General features: G+C 50.3%; 1 protein-coding gene and 1 non-coding gene across 2 annotated transcripts; one reads left to right on the top strand and one right to left on the bottom strand.

Annotated features, from left to right (window-relative positions):
* Window positions 1-823: 823 nt before the first annotated feature.
* LOC122698538 (intestinal-type alkaline phosphatase-like) lies at window positions 824-3841 on the bottom strand. The gene is made up of 11 exons (XM_043909684.1): window positions 3685-3841; window positions 3490-3606; window positions 3260-3375; window positions 2894-3068; window positions 2642-2814; window positions 2279-2413; window positions 2117-2189; window positions 1883-2017; window positions 1608-1799; window positions 1272-1388; window positions 824-1161 (listed from the first exon to the last, which is right to left on the bottom strand). Exons 1-11 carry the CDS (start codon window positions 3749-3751, stop codon window positions 869-871), a joined length of 1593 nt encoding a protein of 530 aa, XP_043765619.1. The 5' UTR covers window positions 3752-3841; the 3' UTR covers window positions 824-868.
* Window positions 3842-19088: 15247 nt separating this feature from the next.
* On the top strand, window positions 19089-19161 carry TRNAW-CCA. Its single transcript has one exon. It is a non-coding gene; the product is annotated as a tRNA-Trp (tRNA).
* Window positions 19162-20716: the final 1555 nt, after the last annotated feature.

Raw genomic sequence — 20716 nt, forward strand, 5'->3', positions numbered from 1 at the left:
CCACGCCCTCTGGGGGCTTTTGCACCACTGTCTTTATGGGATGCTCCCTCCCTCACCGCCTTTGGTCTTTGCTCAGTGTCAGCCCTTCATCAGCCCCTCCCTGACCTCCTGATGTGACCCTGACCTCTCTCACACAGACACACACTCTGTGCCCTCTCCAAGGGCTTCTCTTCCCACACGTATCACTCCCGTATTACACTTAAAACAGTTTATTTGAGGGCTGCTTCCTCCCTCCCAGGAGGACGGGGCCTGTGTCCCCACCCCCAGCTCCCCCGCTGCTCCTGGGATCCCCCAGCCTGGAAGGGGCACCGGGGCCACCCTCACAGCAGCTGAGGGACCTGGGACAAGAGGCTCTTCTGTGTCGCTGTCTCCTCTCTGTAATGGTACCGCTGGGTTCCTAGGAGGGGCCTGCTGAGGACTCTGTGTCGAGGGGCCCCCTGGTGCTCCTTGCCCCAGACACACCACATGCCCGCTTGGTCGGCGAGGTGCCCACAGGGTGGGTACCAGGAGGACAGGAAGCCACGGCCCCCCAGGAGCCACGCCTCCCGGAAGTCAGACAAGGAGAAGCCACGCCTCCCGGAAGCCCCCAGTGGGGGTCTGGTAGGTCCTGGTTCCCTGTGGGGACGCCTCTGGTGCCAGCCTGGTCCTCAGCAGGGCTGTTGGGTGGGGAGAAGAGACAGGGTGGTCTGAGCCCCTGCCTTTCCTGGGGTCTGGGGCAGCTCCAATAAAATCTGAGGCTACCGAGGTGGGGGCACCGAGGACTGTGGCTCTCACAGGGAAGTCAGGGCCTCAGCCTCCTGGGTGGTTCGGGTCCATTGAAGCTTCCGGGCAGGGGAGCAGGAGTTCCCTAGGCCTGGGCTGGTGGGGGTCAGTGCAGGCCAGGGGCCACCAGCAGCAGTAGGGCCCCGGCCAGCAGCGCCAGGGAAGGTGGGCAGGCAGCCTGGCATGCAGTGTTGGTGGGGTGAGCGGGGGCCGGCAGATGGCAGTCGGTGTAGGGCTCCACGCAGCCTGCAAAGGCCATGACGTGCGCCACGAAGGTCTCCTCCTGCACGCCGTGCACCAGGTGCGCCTGCGGGCCTCGCGCGAACACCGCCACGTCCTCGCCCCCGTGGGTTTCTCTAGCCAGGGGCACGGCCGCCTGCTGCTGGTACGAGGGGTCCCCTGGCAGAGAATGGGAGTTCAGAGCCCGCAGGGAGGCGGCCTCCCCCTCCTCTGATTTCCCAGCTAGGGTCCTCCCATCCCTGTTCCCCTGCACCCCAGGGCCCACTCACTGCTCTTGGTTTCATCCACATCAGGTCGTGAGCCCCTGTTCATCTGGTAGCCAGGGCCATTGCTATAGAGGAGGGAGGTATAGGACTTGCCATCGCCGGCTTTGCCATCAGCCAACCCTGCAAGGAAGGGACCCGGTGATCACACTGACCCAATCCTTTTGGGTGCCTCCTGTGTGCTGAGCCCAGGCATGTCTTGTCTGTTCACTGGCTTAATCCTCACCAGAGTGATGCAGGGCAGTGCTATTATTACTCCACTTTGCAGAGGAGGGAACTGGCTCAGAGTACTTTGAGCCACATAACTTAGGGACAAGGACCTGCCCCTCTCCCTGGGCTTACCGAAAATGGAGGTCCCACGAAGGGGGTAGCCACCAAAAGTGAAGACATGAGAGTGGTCTGCAGTGACAAGGATCAGCGTGTCCAGTTTGCTAGTGAGTTTGTTAGCCTTGGCGATGGCATTGTCAAACATGACTGCGTCGGTCAGTGCCCTATATGCTATGCCTTCATGGTGACCGTGGTCAATGCGGCCTCCTGCAAGAAGGTCATATGTAAGATACCAAACCCACCCTGATGGCCCTCATCAGTCCTCTGTTCACCAAGGGGCTGCCACTCACCCTCCACAAAGAGGTAGAAGCCCCGGGGATTCCTGCTCAGCACTCGCAGGGCTGCCTCCGTCATCTCCTCCAGGGATGGGTCCTTGTTGTGGTCTCGCTGGGTCTCATAGGCCATGTCAACTGGCTCGAAGAGGCCTGTGGAAAAGGGGACCAGCTGAGACCTGCAAGCTGGGGATGGGGGGGACTTGTGGTACCCATCCCGGGGAGGACAGTGGGGGTGGGTGGGGTCGTTACCCATGAGGTGTGTTACACTGGAGTTGGTGGACGCCTGAAGGAGCTCCGTGCGGTTCCACACATACTGGGCTCCCTGGGAGGGGCAGAACCAGGCCTCAGCCCATAGCCCGACACCCCAGCCCCAGCCCCGCTGTGCCCCCTGCACCCATGAGCCCACATGACCTGGTGCTTGGCCTGCCACTCCTGCACCAGGTTCCGCTTGTCCTTCCGGACTCCGGTCTGATTGGCATCGTGTGGGTATTCAGGGTCTGGGGTCCCCTCAGGAAACATGTACTTTCGGCCTCCACCCAGGATCACCTGGGACCAGAGATTAGGGCAGGTGGGTTAGGGGCCTGGCTGGCCCTTTACTCCTCTCACACAGCCCCCACCTCCCCCACCAGGTCTGTGGGATGGCCTGTCCCAACCTTCTCCCCCTCCACACACAGAGACCCTGTCAGGCCCCAGGGCTCTGAGTTTCCCGGGTCTGTGACAGGTGTCTGTCCTATCCCCTCTTTCTAGCCCCGCCCTTAGTCCCTCATGTCGCACGTCAATATCCATGTTGTAGACCATCTGTTTGGCGATGTCCTGGCAGCCCTCCTTCTTGGCCCCGGCAGACATTTGAGCATCCGAATACCAGTTACGGTTCACCGTGTGTGCATAGGCCCCGGCTGGGGAGGCGTGCTGCACCCTGGTGGTGGTCACCACTCCCACTGACTTCCCTGAGGGTGGCAGAGGTCATGGTGGGCCACTGAGGTCTCTGAACCTGTCCCTGCCCAGGAAGCTGACGCCCAAGCCCACCTGCTTTCTTGGCCCGGTTCATCACAGACGTGACCTCATTCCCATGTGTCGTGTTGCACTGGTCGAAGCGGGCGGCTGCACTTACACCAATGGTTCCGTAGTTGCCCTTGACCCCACACAAGTACGCGGTGGCCGTGCCTGTGCTGTCTGGTACATCTCTGTCCACGTTGTATGTCTGGGGGCAGAGATGCCTTCAGCTCTGCTGGGGTAGACACCCAGCTCCTGACCTAGGCCCTGGGCCCATCCTCACAGCCCCCGGCCCCTATCTCAGATCCCAACCCTCCTGGGGCTTTCCTTCCTACACCGCTCCCTAGGCCCACACCCACCCTTCTGGTGTAGACCACCCTGAGGTCACTTGGCCCTTACCTTGGACAGAGCCATGTATGGGAACTGGTCCATGGCCAGGGATGTCTCAGGTCCCAGCTTACCATTCATCTGCCCCTTTAGGATCCGAGTGGCTGTCACCGTGGAAACCCCCATCCCTGAAGGTATACACTGTGTCAGGTTTGAGCCCCCAGGGCCAGCCTGGGTCAGCCAGCAGCCCAGGGTTCCAGGACTGTGGGGGGACAGGGGGTGGACCGGCCTAGCACACTCACCATCCCCCAAGAAGAGGATGACATTCTTGGCGGCTGTCTGGATGGGCTGCAACTTCTTAGCCACATCAAGGGCCTGGGCTGCCTGGCGGTTCCAGAAGGCAGGGTCTTCCTCCTCAGCTGCCCAAGGGGAGTGGAGGTCAGGTGAGCCTGGGGCCGCCCCCTGTGAGTGGGGGGCTTCAGGAGCTGCCTGATTACCTGGGACGAGGCCGAGGGAGAGCTGTAGCCGCAGGCCCAGCAGCAGCAGCACGCAGGCCCCCTGCATGGCTGTGTGATGGCGGAGGGTCAGGATGGGACCTCGGGAGGCCGGGTCTCGGGCAAGGCTGGGACACCAGGTACCAGCTGCAGCACTGGCTGCCCGGGCTTAAATTCCTGCTGTAAAGTCTTCCTGTCCCTCCCAGTGCCTGAGGGGGCCACACCCTGCCCCTCACCTGCCCTGTGACTTTAAGCCCTGTCACCATCGGAATTGATAGATGTGGCCAAGCATCTGAGTCAGGTCCCTCCCTCACAGGATGGTCCCCAGCCATCTCCTCAGAGTGGGGTGGGGATTAGAGTGCAGATGTCCTTCACCTGAGGAATATTTGCATGGTCCTGACAGGGGCTACTTCTAACCCTCGCTCACCGAGTGCTGTGAGAGGATCGTCTCTGCTTTATTCACCTCATGTGTTCAGGTTTGGTTCTGGTGCCAAGAGAGGTGGGGTTGGAAGCACACAGACTGGACCGGGGCCTGGGTTTGGTTTCCTGATGCCCTGAGGCACAGAGACAGAAAGGGTGGCTTGGGAGCCCTGCCTACCATGCAGCTCCTCCTCAGGCTTGGCCTGGGCAGGTGGGGTGGCCACTGGGCTAGTGGGGGCCACTGGGAGCCTGGGCCCACCTTCATCTGTGGAGACGCATGAGGTAACAGCAGCGGGGGCCTTGTCTGCATTTTCAGTTACTGAGGCCTGAGCTCGGTCAGCACTGTGTGTGTGTGTTTCCTGTGGAGGGCCAGAAATGTGGGCCCAGTGCCCTGTACATGACGTTGACCTCTGCTCCCTTAGACAGGTAGATGGAAGGCAGAGGTGAATCTGTTCTCTCCTCAGGCCACCCACACTCACAGGAATAGCTTGTGATAGAAGCTAAGAGGTTTCAGCAACCCTAGGATGGGTTAAAAAGACATCCCTCCAGTCCAGCAATCTCACTTCTGGGTGTGTATACCCAAAACTTTGAAGGCAGGGAGAATTCTCTGGTGGTCCAGTGGTTAGGACTCCATGCTTTCATGGCAGGGGGCTCAGTTTCGATACCTTGTCAGGAAACTAAGATCCTGCAAGCTGTGTGGCCCAGCCAAAATAAAGTGTCAGAGAATGGAAAGCAGGATCTAGAAGTTTTTGCACACTGACATTTGTAGTAGTGTTATTCACAATAGCCAAGTCTTGCAAGTAATTCAACAGTCCACTGGCAGATGAATGGATAAACAAAGCAAGATAAGAGCTATACAATGGAATACTATGCTGCCTTAAAGAGGAAGGAAAGTCTGACACCCGCTACAACATGGATGAACTGAGAGGATAACAGGCAGGAAGGCTAGGGGTCTCTAAACAGGGGAAATAGGCTGCAAGTGTGTCAGACGTTTTTTCTCTCTCTCTTAAGTGGCAGGAGGAAACAAACGATAAGTATCAGAATTTTCCCCTCCTCTATACAAAATTAAAAGGAAGTTTCTCTTAAAATTCTGTGTTGCCATGACAACACCTGGTTCCACCTGAACTTAACTTTTCTCAAACCTTGAGCTAACCAATGCATTTTTCTTATGGAAATGTTTTTCTTAAGCTATGTCAATGAACTCTGTATTTACCCTAGACCCTGTCTTTCTTCAAGTCAGTTCCGCTTAAGACTCAGAACCGATAAGGGCTCAACAAACCAGTATGTTTTACTGGTTTGAAGTAAAAGCATGTTTTACTTATACGTTGTTCTCCTAATCTATGTTAATGAAACTATATATTTACTTGGAAACCTGCCTTTCTTCAAGATTCATGTCAATCGTTTTATGGCCTGGGATGGCTCACCTTTTGCCAGTGTTATCTCAAAGTGCATGTTGTGGGTGAGGGCCCTGGTGCCACTCCGAGTTTTGAGACATTTCCTTTCTCTAATTAACAGCTTGCTGATAGGTATATAACATACTGCTAAAGGCTAGCAGGGGGGCACTCTTCCTGCCCCCATCTGAGGTCTAGGTCAGAAGCTTTGTCTATCTCTTTTATACTTTAATAAAACTTTGTCACACAAAGCTCTGAGCAATCAAGGCCCATCACTGGCCCCAGATTGAATTCATCTCCTCTGGAGGCCAGGAATCCTGGCATCTTTCACAGCTCAGCAACAACCTTTCAGAACCTCGAGGACATGATGCTCAGTGAAAAGAAAAACACTCACAAAAAGACAAATACTGTGTGATTCTACTTCCTTAGGTATCTCTAGTAGTCCAATGCATAGAAATAGAAAGTTGGATGGTGGCTGCCAGGAGCTGGGAGGTGGGAGACTAAGGACTTGTTTAATGGATACAGGCTTTCAGTTTTATGAGATGACAAAGTTCTGGAGATCTGTGGCCAACCTAGTGTAAATACTTAGCACTACTGAACTGGGCCTTAAAAATGGTTAAGATCGTAATTTTTGTTTTTCTTTTTCTTTTTTGGTTGCACCATGGGCATTTTGGATCTTAGTTCCCTGACCAGGAATGGAACCTGTCCTCCCTGCAGTGGAAGCGGGGAGTCTTAAATGCTGGACAACCCGGCAAGTCCCAAGTTGCTAACTTTTATGTTGTGTTTTATTTTACCACAATTAAGACTTTTTTTCAAAGGAAAGAAACCACTTCCCTCCTGCCTCACCCACCCCAGTGGACCTGGGTAGCCCCGTCCCAACTCGGGCCCCCTCACCCCCAAGCCACACTGCAGTGGCCACCAGCACCTTCCTACCCAGCCTCCACCCTGGCATTTTTAAGCACTCACATGTGCAAGGACCTTTGGGCCGATTCCAGGTTTGACTGTTTTAAATAAAGCAGCCAGGAATCTTCTCGGACTGGTTTCTGTGTGAGTATTTGTTTTCTTTCCATTTCTCTGGGATATATGCCCAGGAGTGGAGATGCTGGGTCATAGGGTGATAGAGTTGCTGCATGTGTAGTTCAGCAGAGTGGCCGCACCACTTTGCATCCCCGCCAGCAACTTATGGGGGATACCGTTTCTCTGCATCCACACCACCACTTAGTTTTGTCACTGTTTTTAATTTTAGCCTAGTGTGGAGTATAAAGTTTTCTTTAATGTTCTTATGACAACATTAAATGATCAGGCGCTGTGATCCCTCTTGGTTTCTTGTGAATTTTCTCCTGTTCCTGAGCAGGACTGAAGACCAAATACAAACCAGGTGTCACTTGCAGTAAACAAAGGATGTTCGTCCAAGTTCCCACCAGGGCACCTGGCTCCCCTCTTCTGGGCCCGAGTCACCTGAGTGAGATGAGAGGCTGTTATGCTCCCTCCCCTGGGGCCCAGGGATGACCAGGCAGCAGACAGCATGGCTTCTGCTCTGCAGTAAGAGATAACACCTCCAGTCCTGCACTCAGGGGTTATGGATGCCTGGGGCCAGGGGATGGCGAGCGCCATGGAGCCTGCTCTGTGGAGGACGGTTATCCCGGTCTCTCTGTTCTCTGGGAAGAAGGCCTAGTCCTGTGAGGTCTCATCTGGAGCCCAGCACCTTCTACCGTTGTCCCCATTGACCACCCTGGGCTCTCTGGGTCCTGTCTCAGCCCCCAGCATGCAGCCCACTGCAGGCACTGCCAGCAGGGGGCAATGCGGAGCCCACAGCAGCACCAGGGGATTCCTGCGGGGGATGTCTCCTGCCTGCGTCCTGCCCACCCAATCTCAGGATGTCCCCTGAGACATAGTGACAGTCCTGTCACTCAGATGAGAGCAGGGCAACAGCTGGGAACAGGAAGGCTTTGATCATTGATACCCCACCCCCAGTCCCCACACTCCAGAAATTTGCAGAAATGGAGGCTCCCTTTCTAGGGCAAGTGCTCCCTGGACCCTCCTCCCCACCTTTCATTTCTGCCTCCACCAGCCCCACAGAAATGGCATGAATGTCCCCACTGCAGCTCGGATGCAGGAAGCAAACACAAGTTTAATTTTGTCCTCTTTTTCTGGGGGGCCACGTGGGATCAGGGCATTGCTGAGCCTCCTGAAGAAGCCCCAGGGGGCTGGCCAGGAGGTCAGAGGGTGCTGAGTGAGCACTGGGCTGGGGGACATCATCGCTGCCCAGCCCAGACAAGGGTGGCCATCCACGCCCGGCCGTCCTAGGATTTCTGATGAAGTTTCTTCACCTCCAGCCCAGCCAGTTCTTGCAGTTCTGAGGCCAGGAGAGGAGGCCAGGCCACCCACACCCCCACCCAGTCCCCCTGAGGAAAGGCCGTCAGGAAAGTTGGTCAGGAGATCACAGCCGCACAGCAGTTTGTGGCCTCATGGCTCCAGAGCGATGGATGGTTCAGGAAGGAAGGCTCAGGTGAGGGCAAGCAGGGTGCTGCCGTCCCGCTGGGTCACGGGCTCCCGGGGATTCTTGTGGGGGTCAGCTGCCCGGAGTCTCCGAGGTCACAGTGAAGGTGAAGGCACTGGCAGCTCTGGTTTGTGAGCTTTAGGATCAGGCTCTGCATGTCCCGAGGGGCAGACTGGACACCGGCCTTGGGAAAGGCCAGTCCCAGGGGCCATGGAAGGACCCAGAGACAGCACGGCCCCAGGGGCACCCAAAGGCTCACCAGGAGAAACATCCAGACTCAGTGGATCTGGGCAGTGCACATTGGGGTTCACCCGGGGACCCCAGGGATCACGGTTGCCCCCACACTGGGGCTCAACTTGCAGAAGAGTCAGCACTAGTGGTGGCGCTTGGGGTCAGAGGGAGGTGGCAAAGCTGAAAGGAAGGCCCCAGAAGCAGCTGTTAGTGGAGGGGGCTCATGATACCCGTCTTGGGCACAGATCAGGGGAGGGGGCTGAGGGCTCCGAGGCTCTCAGGGAGCCGGTGGAGAGGGGCCTGTCTCAGGGCCTCAGGGACCGAAATCAGAAGCTGGGTGGCTACTTGCTCTTTGAAGGAGACACTTGATTCCAGTTAAAGTCTCCTGAGCAGTGACCACATGGAAAGCATCCTCGAGGCCCAGAGGGGCCCCCACAGACCCACCCAGGGTGAGGCCTCCTGCCAGGCGCAGCAACCCATCCATGCTCCTGAACTGTCCTGGGGAAGGATCAAGGTCCCCTCGGCTGGGCAATAGGAAGAGTGTGGACACCTTATGGGCTGAAGCCCAGGGACCTCCCCTGCTTGCAATGTACGGCCCCCTTGGGAGAGGAGCAGGAAGTCGAGTGGGTTCCTGCGGGACCTGGATGTATGCACAATTCCCAAGATGAGGTCACGAGATTGGTACTGCATGGTGCTTCAGGGGCTAGAAGAGGGTATAGAGGTGGGGAGACGCTGGGCCCTCCACCATCCTCATCCACAGATGAGGTCCGCCTGCAAGGTGCTGCTGCAGGGGTGGTGCTGGAGGAGGGGGCGCTTGGGCAGAGGCAGCTGGGGAGTCATGGCTGAGAAAGGTGGGAGAGGCAGGTACTTTGGCCTCAGAATCTGCCCTCTGCTTGGTCCCTGCCCTCCTAGCTGGCTCCCTCCTGCTGGTGCCCCTGGACAGCTCCTTCCCCACTCCCTCTTCTGCCACTGTCTTTTCTCTGCCAGTCACTCTCCCCTCCACCTGAGCCACCTGTCCACCCGCCACTGGAGAGCTTTTCCACCCAGGGAGACAGTGGAAAGGCATTCAAGTGATGTAGCATCAACCACATGGTGTTCTTACAGACCTCCAGGTAGGCAAAGAGCAACAACCCCACCCTGTGAGCCTTGAAGAGAAAGAGGGGGGATGGGAGTTGCACTCACTGCAGATACAGCCTTCTCTGCGACATCAGGACACACCTGTCCCAGGATGGAGAGCTCCTACTCCGGGTAAAACGTCTTGCAGATTCTGTGGCACGTGTGGCCAACCCATTTACAGCAGCACCATTTAATAAGCTGCAAAAAACTGGAAACAGTTTCCCTGGTGGCTCAAATGGCAAATGCGGGAGACCCGGCTTTGATCGCTGGTCAGGAAGATCCCCTGGAGAAGGACATGGCAACCCACTTCAGTATTCCTGCATGGAGACTCCCCATGAACAGAGGAGCCTGGTGGGCTACAGTCCATGAAGCTGCAAAGAGTTTGGCACGACTGAGCAACTAACACACACAAAACACTGGAAACAGCTCAACTGTTCATCAGCAGGAAAAAGGGGAAAAAAAAATTGTCCCATTGTGATACATGGAACACTGCACAGCAATGGGAATAAGGAGATATTTTTGTTGCAGGCAACAGATTCTCACCAACAATCTAGAATGAAAGATGCCAATCACAAAAGAAGGCAAGCAGTAGGGCACATCTCAGCTCCATCAACTCTTATACCCCTACCCTTAGCCTCCATCAGGACCCCCTTAAGAAGTCTCCATCATGCAAGGAGTCCCAGAAACCTTTCTTTTTATCCCCCTACTCCACCATTTTATCCATTCTTATATATAAGGCTTTGGGGTCCCCCAGTGAGTGGTGGAGCCAAGGGATCCAGGGACTCCTGTCAATCTTGAACTTGATTAACTGGTCTAACTGTTGCCCCAAGTCATTGCTGATTAGATATCTGAAGTGTAACTTTTTTCTCCCAGCCGTCTACATTTTTCTAAACTGGGGCTAGTGGAGCGGACTTGTTTGAGAGATGCAAGTTTACGTAAAACTGGTGTATTTGAGTGAGCTTTATATAAGATGGCTACTTCTCCTTTTCTGGATTGTATTGTGGGGTTGGACCTATATCTCACTGGGAAATTTTCCCCTGCCTGGCATGTAAGACAGCCCATATAAATCTGCCTCTCAAAAATGTTAGTTCAAAATACTAAAGGAAATCAATAGGGTTACTTGAGTTCATTCAGTATTTGGTAAAAGCCAGGAACTAATAAAAACAATGATGGAGATTTTTTTCCCTCCTAGGGTGAATTGGTCTGAGTTTGAGCAGAAACCCAGATCAGAAAGAATGGCCTTTGTTGAACACCCTGTGCAAACTCTTGAAGGCATGCCAGTTTTAATCCTAAAGTTCGAGAATATAGAAATCTTTTTATTTCCGTTTTAGTTGGAAATACTCTAAGTAATATAAAGAAGAAAATGAAAGAAAATGTAGTTGGGCAAATCAACCTTTTGACATTATTTAGGCGGCAGGCCAGCTCCTTTGGGAATCAAAAGCAACTGTCCTTGTCTTGCAAACCTCTAGAAATCAGAAATGGAAATACAGTCCATAATGGCCTAAAACTGAGCCCAGTTAACTCTATCAAGCAGAACTTGAAACCAAAGGGGGAGAAAGGAAAAGAGGTCTTTTAAAATTCAAACTACCCCATCATCCAAAATCTAATTCACAGCCTCTTTAAGGATTTGTCAAGGTGAATACAAATCTTCAGTGTTTTCTGCAACTAGTAAAAAGCTTTAGCCACTTGAGCAGATAAACTTATTTGAACTGGTATTTATAAACTAGTTTTATATTATAATATATTATATATTTATACTTATATATTTTATTATATATTTTCATATTACAATATGCTATACCTGGTGGCTCAGATGGTGAAGAATCTGGCTGCAATGCCAGAGACTCCGGTTTGATCCCTGAGTCAGGAAGATCCCCTGGAGAAAGGAATGGCTACTCATTCCAGTATATTTGCCTGGGAAATCCTATGGACAGAGGAGCCTGGTGGGCTACAGTCCATGGGTTTGCAGAAAGAGCTGGTCACGACTGAGCAACCAAGCATGCGTATGAGATTTTTGGTTCTGTTGATTTGTTGTGTGTATGTTTGTCCTGAATTGCTCAGTTGTGTCTGACTCTTTTGCAACCTCGTGGACTGTAGCCCACTAGGCTCCTCTGTCCATGGGATATTTCCCAGGTAAGAATACTGGAGTGGGTTGCCATTCCCTTCTTCAGGGAATCTTTCTGACCCAGGGATTGAACCTGAGTCTCCTGCATCTCCTGCATTGGCAGGTGGATTCTTTACCACTGTGCCACTTGGAAAGTCCATTTATAAGTTAGTTTTATACTGTAATACCTGATACATGAGTAAGTTTTGAAATGAAATTATGAGATCTCTGCTTCTGCTTACTTGCCGTATGTATATTATCTATATGTCTCTACCTGTGGATGGTGTACCCAGATTGGGTAGGGGGGTCCCTGGAGAAAGAGAACTGGAGAGACTTATATCTCCTCTCTGACATGAGAGATATGTCTTGGCCCAAGCCATTTTGTCATGTAAGCCTGGACACAGTGCTTTCCCTTGCACAGGTCTTGGAAATAATGATCTTAGGAGAAGGGCAAACTTACCAGGCAAGAGAAGTAACCATTGTAAATGTAAGAAATCAGGTATAAAGACTCCATGGCTTGTACAAAGAAGGCTGGCGTGCTGCAGGCCATGGGGTCGCAAAGAGTAGGACATGACTGAGCAACTAAACTGAACTGAACTGATAAAGACTCCCAATCTTATTTCAGTGGTAAAAATTAGCCTGAAGCACTATCTTGAGCAGTTTGAAGAATTTAAATCATCCTCCTAAGGCGCTCAACCATCAGATCAATTGGAATCAAAGTCACATATGATGGCCTTTGTGGACACTCATGATTTCAATCAACTACATTTTGAACTCTCTCCATTGCCCAAGCCCCTTCCATGAACAAGCATGTACCCTTAGCATAAAAATTCCCAAATTTTGCTTTTTGGGAAGAGGCTGCTTTGGGAATATCTTTGTGTTCTCCCTACTTGCTGCAAGTAAAAAATCCTTCCTTCTTCTTTCTCTTGCTGCTGTTCTATGATCTTCATAATGTACTAGCTAGCTGTATTATTTATATCCTGTCTATTTTATAAGATTGTTATTTCTTATGTTACCTGATGGGTAATCAGTTTTCTGACCAAATTAATGATGATTAAATGTCCTGAGGCAATCAATCACGTATGTAGCTCTCCATAAAAATTATAGTGGTACAACTCTGGTGGCTCAGTGGTAAAGAATCTGCCTGCCAATACAGGAGACAGGAGTTCCATCCCTGGGTTGGGAAGATCTTCTGGAGAAGGAAATGGCAACCCACTCCAGTATTTTTGTCTGGGAAATCCCATGGACAGAGGAGCCTGGGGGCTATAGTCCATGGGATTGCAAAAAAGTCTGACACAACTTTGCAACTAAACAGCAACAACTCTAGATATGGGAAGGAGTAACAGTGGGGAAACATTTCCTGGATCATTATAGACTAGTAAGACAAGTGACTCAGAGAAGTTTTAGGTTGTTAACATGACCTAATCCAGACAAGGCACATGAATGACCTATCAATGGAATCCTCATTTGACCTAGGAATAAGACTTCCTAGCACCATGGGACAAATTTGCCATGAGATGCTGCCTCCCAAACTTTGGTTGAACTTATGACCACAAAGGGGAGAGACTGTAACAACAACAACAAAGGAACAGAGAGTGTCCCTGACTATCCAGTTATACAGAGGTTTAAACTGAAATCCTCTGCAGTCATCTACCTACGGTATATCCTCAGGGGAATTCATGATGGAAAAAACAGGGTGAGGGATTTTATATTTTGGATAAATGGGCCCCTATTCAGTTAATTCCTGGCCGTTCCATTCTGCAGGGGGTCTTCCTGACCCAGGGATCAGGGTCCATTCTGCAGGGATCAGCAGACCTGCCTGCATTGCGGGCAGATTCTTTACCATCTAAGCCACCAGGGAAGCCCCTCACTGTTTTTTGCTTTCAGACAGTTAGGGAGGCAGGAGATAGATGGGCTCCAGGCTCCATTTACAACTGTCCTCTTGATTACATTTCTTTGGGTAGCAAAAACATGGGCTTCAGACCAGACACTTACAATGAGTCTCCTGTTTACATTTCCAGAGACAGGAGATTAGGTGGGCTCCAGGTTAGGCATTTACTATCAGCCTCCTGTTTGCACTTTGAAACAGAAATAACAACAGAAACAGAGTAAATAGTCAGGCTTTGTCTCCTGAGGGCACTGTAAGATAACAGTCATGGCAGGAATGGAGAGGGGCTAAACCCTTGAGTAAAAGATCCATATATTTTCCATCCTGGGGGCAAGGGAGACATTGCACATGTGCATAAAATGCTTCTTGGGGGTCAAAAAGGAGGGGGCACCACCCCAGAATATGTGATGCCAAAGCCCCCCATAGGCTTCTGGGCTGGAATCCATTTTGGAAAAATCTTGCACACACATATTGGGGAGGGTCCTAGGGCAGGGCAGGTGTGGGAAAAGAAAACCAGATAATTGGCCAAAGGTAAACAAAGACCCAGAAGAACTGCCCTCTATAAATGACTTAACCACTTCTTTACTGCAGTCTTCCTCCCTAGGGGGATGCCTGTACCTTTCTCCCCAGGTGTGCGTCTCTGCCTTGCCTCTGTCTTAACTAAGCAATTTCTCTGAGTGTTCTCCCCACTTTTTCTGTGTCTCTAATAATAAATTTTATACCTGTTTTTACAGTGTCTACATCCTTGAGAAATGCAGTTTTCAATGAGGGTATGTTCTCATTCGCGTAGTTGTGTCTGACTCTTTGACGCTCCACGGGCTGTAGACTGCCAGGCTCCTTGGTCCATCAGATTTTCCAGGCAAGAATACTGGAGTGGGTTGCCATTTCCTCCTCCAGGCAATCTTCCAAACCCAGGGATCAAACCTACACAAGGAGGGTACGAGCCAGGGGAATTTTGTTTCTAGCCTGTAGCTCCTGGTGGGTTAGTGGCTAGGATTCCTGGTTTTCATCCAGGTTCAAGAGAATTAACATCTCACTCCAAGCCCCCACTCACTGCTGGCTCTTTGAGACTGTTAAGATGCACACCTCAGGAATAATTCCAATGAGCCATACATAGAAAAGCAACTAAAATGATTAGCTTGAGATATCTGTTCTTCCTGATGAACAGTAATCTTCTACCAAGATGTATGCTTGCCATTTTTTCATAGGTAAAAATTTCTCACATATATATTGACTCCTCCCCCAGCTCCTCAGAGCAGTTCCTCAGGACAATCTGAGAGGCTGTTTCCCAGGCTATAGTCCTCAATAATGTCCTTGAATCAAACTAAAACTCATAACTCCTATGTTATTTTTTTCCTTTAAGTTGACAAGTTAAAACTAAACCATAACTGCAGATACAACTATGATGAGAAAATGATTTTCAAAAAATTCAGGGTTCCCTTTGGTGGGAAAGGAAGGGATAGGTTGTTTAGGGGAAAGGGTATGGGGCGTGGTTGGCAGGTTTGACTATTTTATCTATTTCTTGGTTTGGTTGGTGGTTATTTCAGTGTTCAATTCTATTATTATGCTTTAAGCTATACCATTATGTTTTATGCACTATTCTGAACATTTCATATATCAAAGAAATGGAGGAAGGACCTTGAAATTTGACTAAGATTAGGTATATCTGTTCCTGCGGTGTTTCTCATTTTCACTTCAACCAGAATTTTCTGAAATGTGGGATACACATATTTCTACAGTGTGGTATTCTAGATTATTTTGGGTGGAATGGAGTGTGTTTTACCTGGCATCCAGACAAGACACAGAAGACCACTGAACTCAAAAATGAGAACATCACTATCTCTTCTATTCTCTTCCAACCCCTCTGATGTCAAGGAGAGAATCTCAGTTAATCCTATAATGGCCAAATGCATCTAATGTTGCCATATTCCTTTAAACAAGGATAAAGCCTGCTTTAGACACAGAGGCCTGGCAGGCACAGGATCTAAACAGAGTTTGATATTGCTTTTCTGTCTGTTTGAAATATACAGTTGCCTTCCTTATGGCTAGAGATGGTCATCTTCCATTTCTCATAGTTACAGATTTTCTCTTCTAAACATTCAAGGAAAAACTGAGCTCATCTAAAGAAAAATACTAAGTTTACCAAGTGATCCAGCAATCCCATTCCTGGGCGTATATCTGGAGAAGATTCTAATTTGAAAAGATATATGCATCCCAATGTTTATAGCAACATAAGCAATGTAAATGCCCATCAGCAGATGAAAGGATAAAGAAAACGTGGTATATATGTACAGTGTAATACTACTCAGCCATAAAAAGAATCAAAAAATGCCATGTGCAGCAACATGGATGGACCTGGAGATTATCATAATCAGTTAAAGTCAGTCAGATAGAGAAGAAAATATCAAATGATATCACTTATAAGTGGAAACTAAAAAAAAAGCTACAAATGAACTTATTTAAGAGAAACAGATTACAGGCATAGAAAGTAAACTTTTGGTTACCAAAGGGGAAAGTGAGGGGGAGGGATAAATTAGGAGTTTAGGATTAATATATACACACTGCTACATATAAAATAGATAAACAACAAGGGTTTACTGTATAGCACAGGGAATTATAGGGAATTATATATAATATATATATATATAAAATGGAATGGCTTTTATACCTGAAACACAGCACTGACTCTTTATGACTCCATGGACTATAGCCCACCAGGCTCCTCTGTCCATGAAATTCTCCGGGCAGGAATACTGGAGTGGGTAGCCATTCCCTTCTCCAGGGATCTTTCCAATCCAGGGATCACCAGGTCTCCTGCATTGCAGGGAGATTCTTTACCATCTGAAACACCAGGGAAGCCCAAGTCAACAATATTTCAATTAAAAAACTGAATTTAATTAAAAATTAAATTAGGAATAGTACAAGCAGCTTGTGGCCATGGCAAACACTCATTAAGGTGATAAGTGAGGAATTCCCTAGTGGTCCAGTGGTTAGGACTTGGCCCTTTCACTGCCAGGGCTCAGGTTTGATTCCTGGTTGGGGAACAAAGATCCCACAAGCTATGTAGTGTGGCCCTCCCAAAAGTGACATATGAACACCTTTAGCTTTGAGAAACATTGATTTGAAAGAAATCAGTAGATTTGGGGCCTGAGCTCATTCAACATCCACCGATTATTACAGATATTCTTTGTCACTTAACCTCTTCAAGTCTTAATGCCTTCATCTGCAAAATGGGAAAAAATAACAGTACCTGTGTCACAGGGCTGTTAGCACAGGCCTGGTGCAGAGGCAGTTCTGGAGGTGGGGAAGGGGTGAAACCCTAACCTGAAGGCAGGACTTGATGTTCTGAAGGCACTTTTGCAAGGTGAGGTCTGAAAGCCAAGTGTGTGCGTGCTCAGTCGCATCTGACTCTGAGACCCCACAGACTGTAGCCTGCCAGGCTCCTCTATCCGTGGATTTCCCAGGCAAGAATACTGAAGTGGGTTGCTATTCCCTTCTCCGGGGGATCTTCCGGACCCAGGGATCGAACCTGTCTCTCCTGCATCTCCTGCATTGGCAGGCGGGATTCTTTACCACTGTGCCACCTGGGAAGCCCATAGAAAGCCACACACAAGTGACCAAATGTTAAATGAAGCAGCTCATTTCCAGAAAAGAAATGTTTTACAATTCCTAATCAAGGTCTGTATAGACAGTTTCCCTCTGGCTCATTCCTCCTTACCAGGGAGAAATATCTAGGCATTTCTCTTCCACAGACGAACTTGGCTCAGGTGCCTGGGGTGGGGAGAGGAAAGGGGACCACCCCACCACCAAGGCAGGAGACAGCCCAGGACAGCTCCACTCCCCAACTCCTAGGGAGGATTCTTTTTTTTTAATTTTGGCTGTGCTGGGTGTTAGATGTGGCATGCGGGATCTTTAGCTGCCACATGCAAATTCTTAGCTGCAGTACATGGGATCTAGTTCCCTGACCAGGGATTGAATCCAGGCCCCCTGCATTGGGAGCACGGAGTCAGCCTCTGGACCACCAGGGAAGTCCCTGGGGAGGACTCTCGATGACCGTGGAGCCCCACCTCAGTACTGAGCTCGGGCTCAGCCTGCCACAGGCTGGGGTGCAGCTGAGGCCTGGGCAGGAGGGAGGCTCGGCCAGGCAGTTGGCAGAGGCAGGCTCCCCTCTGGGGGTGGAGGTGTCCTGGGGGTGGCAGTGTGGTAGGAGCTGTAGTGGGAGGCACCTTCCTCCTTCCATTCAATCTGCTTCCACACCCACCCGCCCCCCTCCATTTAACCCTGAAGTCCATGACTCTGACCTACCAACTCCTCCAGCCAGGGCCCCCCAAGGCACGGCTCTTCTGTGGAGCTGCCACCCCTGGGCCGGCAGCCTCACCTGAGGGACCGCCCTGGCCTGGGCTCAGACAAAGGACAAACAAGGCTCCTAGGGGCTCCACTGAGGCAACCAGGACTCGTCACCACCCAGACTGTTACCTGAATCTTTAAATGAAAGACCTTAGGTGGCATTTTAGCTAAGTGGCAATACCAGGTCTCCTGTCAGCAAGAATTTTATCTTGGTTACTGGAATAACAGACTGTTTAATACACCCCTTGCTGAGTGTACAAAGAAGCCTTTTAAATCCATCATAGGTCCATTCCTGCTAAGGGAAAAGAAACCCAAAAAAGGAAAAAAAAAATGAGTTTTAGCTTTAATTTTTATCCAAGTTATACATTAATGTAGTTTGACGTATCACAAAACTCCACAAGGTTTGTTACAATAAAACAAAGCAGCAGGTTCCTGTCTCCCTCACTGCCTTTTCCCATCTCCAAGGCAACCATTTCCCCCTCTGTTAGGTTTTAATTTTGATATTTACCACTGTTTCTAAATTATATATTTTCCATCTTTCAATTTTAAAATTTATTTATTTATTTTTGGCTGTGCCAGGTCTTTGTTGTTGCCAGCTTTTTCTCTAGTTGTGACAAGCAGGGGCAACTCTCTAGTTGACATGCATGGGTTTCTCATTGCAGTGGCTTCTCTTGTCGTGGAGGACAGGCTCTGGGGGAGTGGGCTTCAGCAGTTTCGGCTTCCGTCCTCTATAGCACAGGCTCGGTGGTTCGCGTGCAAGGGCTTAGTTGTTCCGTGGCTCGTGGGATCTTCCTGGACCAGGGATCAAACTGGCGTCTCCTACATTGGCAGGCTGACTCTTTACTACCAAGCCACCAGGGAATCCCCATTTTTCAATTTGAAACTACATTTATTTATATTCTGCGGTTGATGGCTGTGTCACGAACCAAAATAGCCTTAAGGAAAAACAACAGTTAATTCGACCACAAACCTGCGACTTGGGTGGGATTTGAAGGAAGTAGCTTGGGTTTACTCTGGGACCTGTTAGCCAGGGTGGCTGGACTGGACATGGGGTCAGAACAGGCAGCGTCCTTGAAACTGAGGCCCCCTAAAACCAAGTTCCTCAGCCATGTTTACGATCGACTTCCCCACCCCAGTCCTTTATTCCTTTTCTCGTCCTGCCCCATTCCCCTCAGGATTGAAGAGGATCCAAGGAAACGGGGAACTGAAACAGCAGAGCTGGACCCTGTGAAGTCTTTCTGGGTACAAAAGCCCCACGTGTCCCCCATTTCTTGTTTGTAGAAGGGAAGTCTCCTAGGCCTTCCTTGAGTTCCAAAGAACAGACTCAAGCAGTTACTAACTAGACAGGCGAGGGAATGTGGAAACAGAGGAAAGCAGTCAAGCAAGGATAGTAAGAAGCACTTAGGGACTTCCCTGGTGGTCCAGTGGTTAAGACACTGCACTCCAAATGCAGAGGGCTGGAGTTCGATCCCTAGTCAGGGAAGTAGATCCCGCATGCCTCAACTAATTTTCCCTCATGCCACAACTAAGACTTGGTGCAGCCAAATAAATAAAATTTAAAAAAAAGAAAAGTAAGAAGAGGTTAAACAACAGAGTCACAGAACACCTAGTTCCTCCTCAAGGTTATACCTAACAACCTGACACAAATCTCTTGAGTTGTTCTGCAGGAATGAAGCCTGCCCTCTACCCGCCCCTGCCCAGGTGGAGGATGCTGACCACATGCTGACTGCAAGCAGTCAGGCCCCAGACTGGCTGGAACCAGTAGGTTGATGACTGAGATTCCCAAAACAGCACCTGGACCACCAGCCCATCAGAAGAAGGTCCATGAACAGATCACGCACCTCAGACCCTCACCCCTGATGTGGCCTTTGAAACTCTCCCCTGAAAGCCATTATGGAGTTTGGGCTTTTTGAGTATGAGTTGCCCTTCCTCCTTGCTTGGCACCTGCAAAAAACTTCGCTTTCCCACAAACAACGTCAGTAGATTGGCTTTGCTGCTCACTGGTATAAAGAAAGTTGAGCACTGAAGAATTAACACTTTTGAACTGTGGCGTTGGAGAAGACTCTTGAGTCCCTTGGACTGCAAGGAGATCCAACCAGTCCATCCTAAAGGAAATCAGTCCTGAATATCCATTGGAAGGACTGATGCTGAAGCTGAAGTTCCAATACTTTGGCCACCTGATGTGAAAAACTGACTCATTTGAAAAGATGCTGGGGAAGATTCAAAGCAGGAGAAGGGGTTGGCAGTGGATGAGATGGTTGAATGGCATCACCAACTTGATGGACATGAGTTTGAGTAAGCTCCGGGGGTTGGTGATGGACAGGGAGGCATGGCGTGCTACAGTCCATGGGGTCGGAGAGTCAGACAGGACTGAGTGACTGAACTGAACTAACTGAACTGGGGGAGGGCAGCCAAGTTCCCTTTGGTAGCATCCCGAGGCTTTAAGGAGATTCCTATCTTGATTGCAAAGAAAAAAACCTAATGTGAAGCAGCTTTAGGGTAAGGGAATTGATGGGAAGGCTCCTGGTGGTGGGTGAACCACCAGAAAGCAGATAAGCTCACCACATGGTGGTCTTCTGGGTCTCCTGGGGGCAGAAACCCAGTGCCTCCATGGCTCTAGGTCTCCCTTCTCTGAGCCACTTCCCTTCCTCCTGGTGTCCACTGCTTCCATCACAGTGACTTTTCGGAAACCCAGGCTTCTGTACCTTGGAGCCTACCTTCCTGGGGAGAGACTGACCCCTACACCCAATTCTAGTTAGTAGAGACCCCCAGAATGGGCCAAGTGCCCACCCCATTGGAGTCCCATCAGAGATGTCATGGTACAGAATGGTGGCTCCTAGGAACCTGAGAAGGTGGGAGGAATGGGCTAGAAGCTGGGGAGCAGGTCCCACAAAGAGATGAGTCCACTGGGGAGACAGCCCCAGAGGCCCTCTTCACTGACCAAGCCTACTCTGGCCTTAGGGGGTGTCTACAAGAGGCCAAGGGCAGCTCCTGGACATCTCAGCCACATGTGCCCCCTCCTCAGCACTGGTTTTCCT

The sequence above is a fragment of the Cervus elaphus genome, chromosome 8 (genome assembly GCF_910594005.1).
Source record: "Cervus elaphus chromosome 8, mCerEla1.1, whole genome shotgun sequence".
NCBI lineage: Eukaryota > Metazoa > Chordata > Mammalia > Artiodactyla > Cervidae > Cervus > Cervus elaphus.

Coding starts and splice junctions, on each gene's coding strand:
- LOC122698538 (XM_043909684.1), bottom strand. CDS start 3,751: ATGCAGGGGGCCTGCGTGCTGCTGCTGCTGGGCCTGCGGCTACAGCTC. Junction 3,069..3,259: donor CATACATGGCTCTGTCCAAG/GTAAGGGCCAAG, acceptor CTCTGCCCCCAG/ACATACAACGTGGACAGAGA. Junction 2,414..2,641: donor TCTACAACATGGATATTGAC/GTGCGACATGAG, acceptor CTCTGGTCCCAG/GTGATCCTGGGTGGAGGCCG.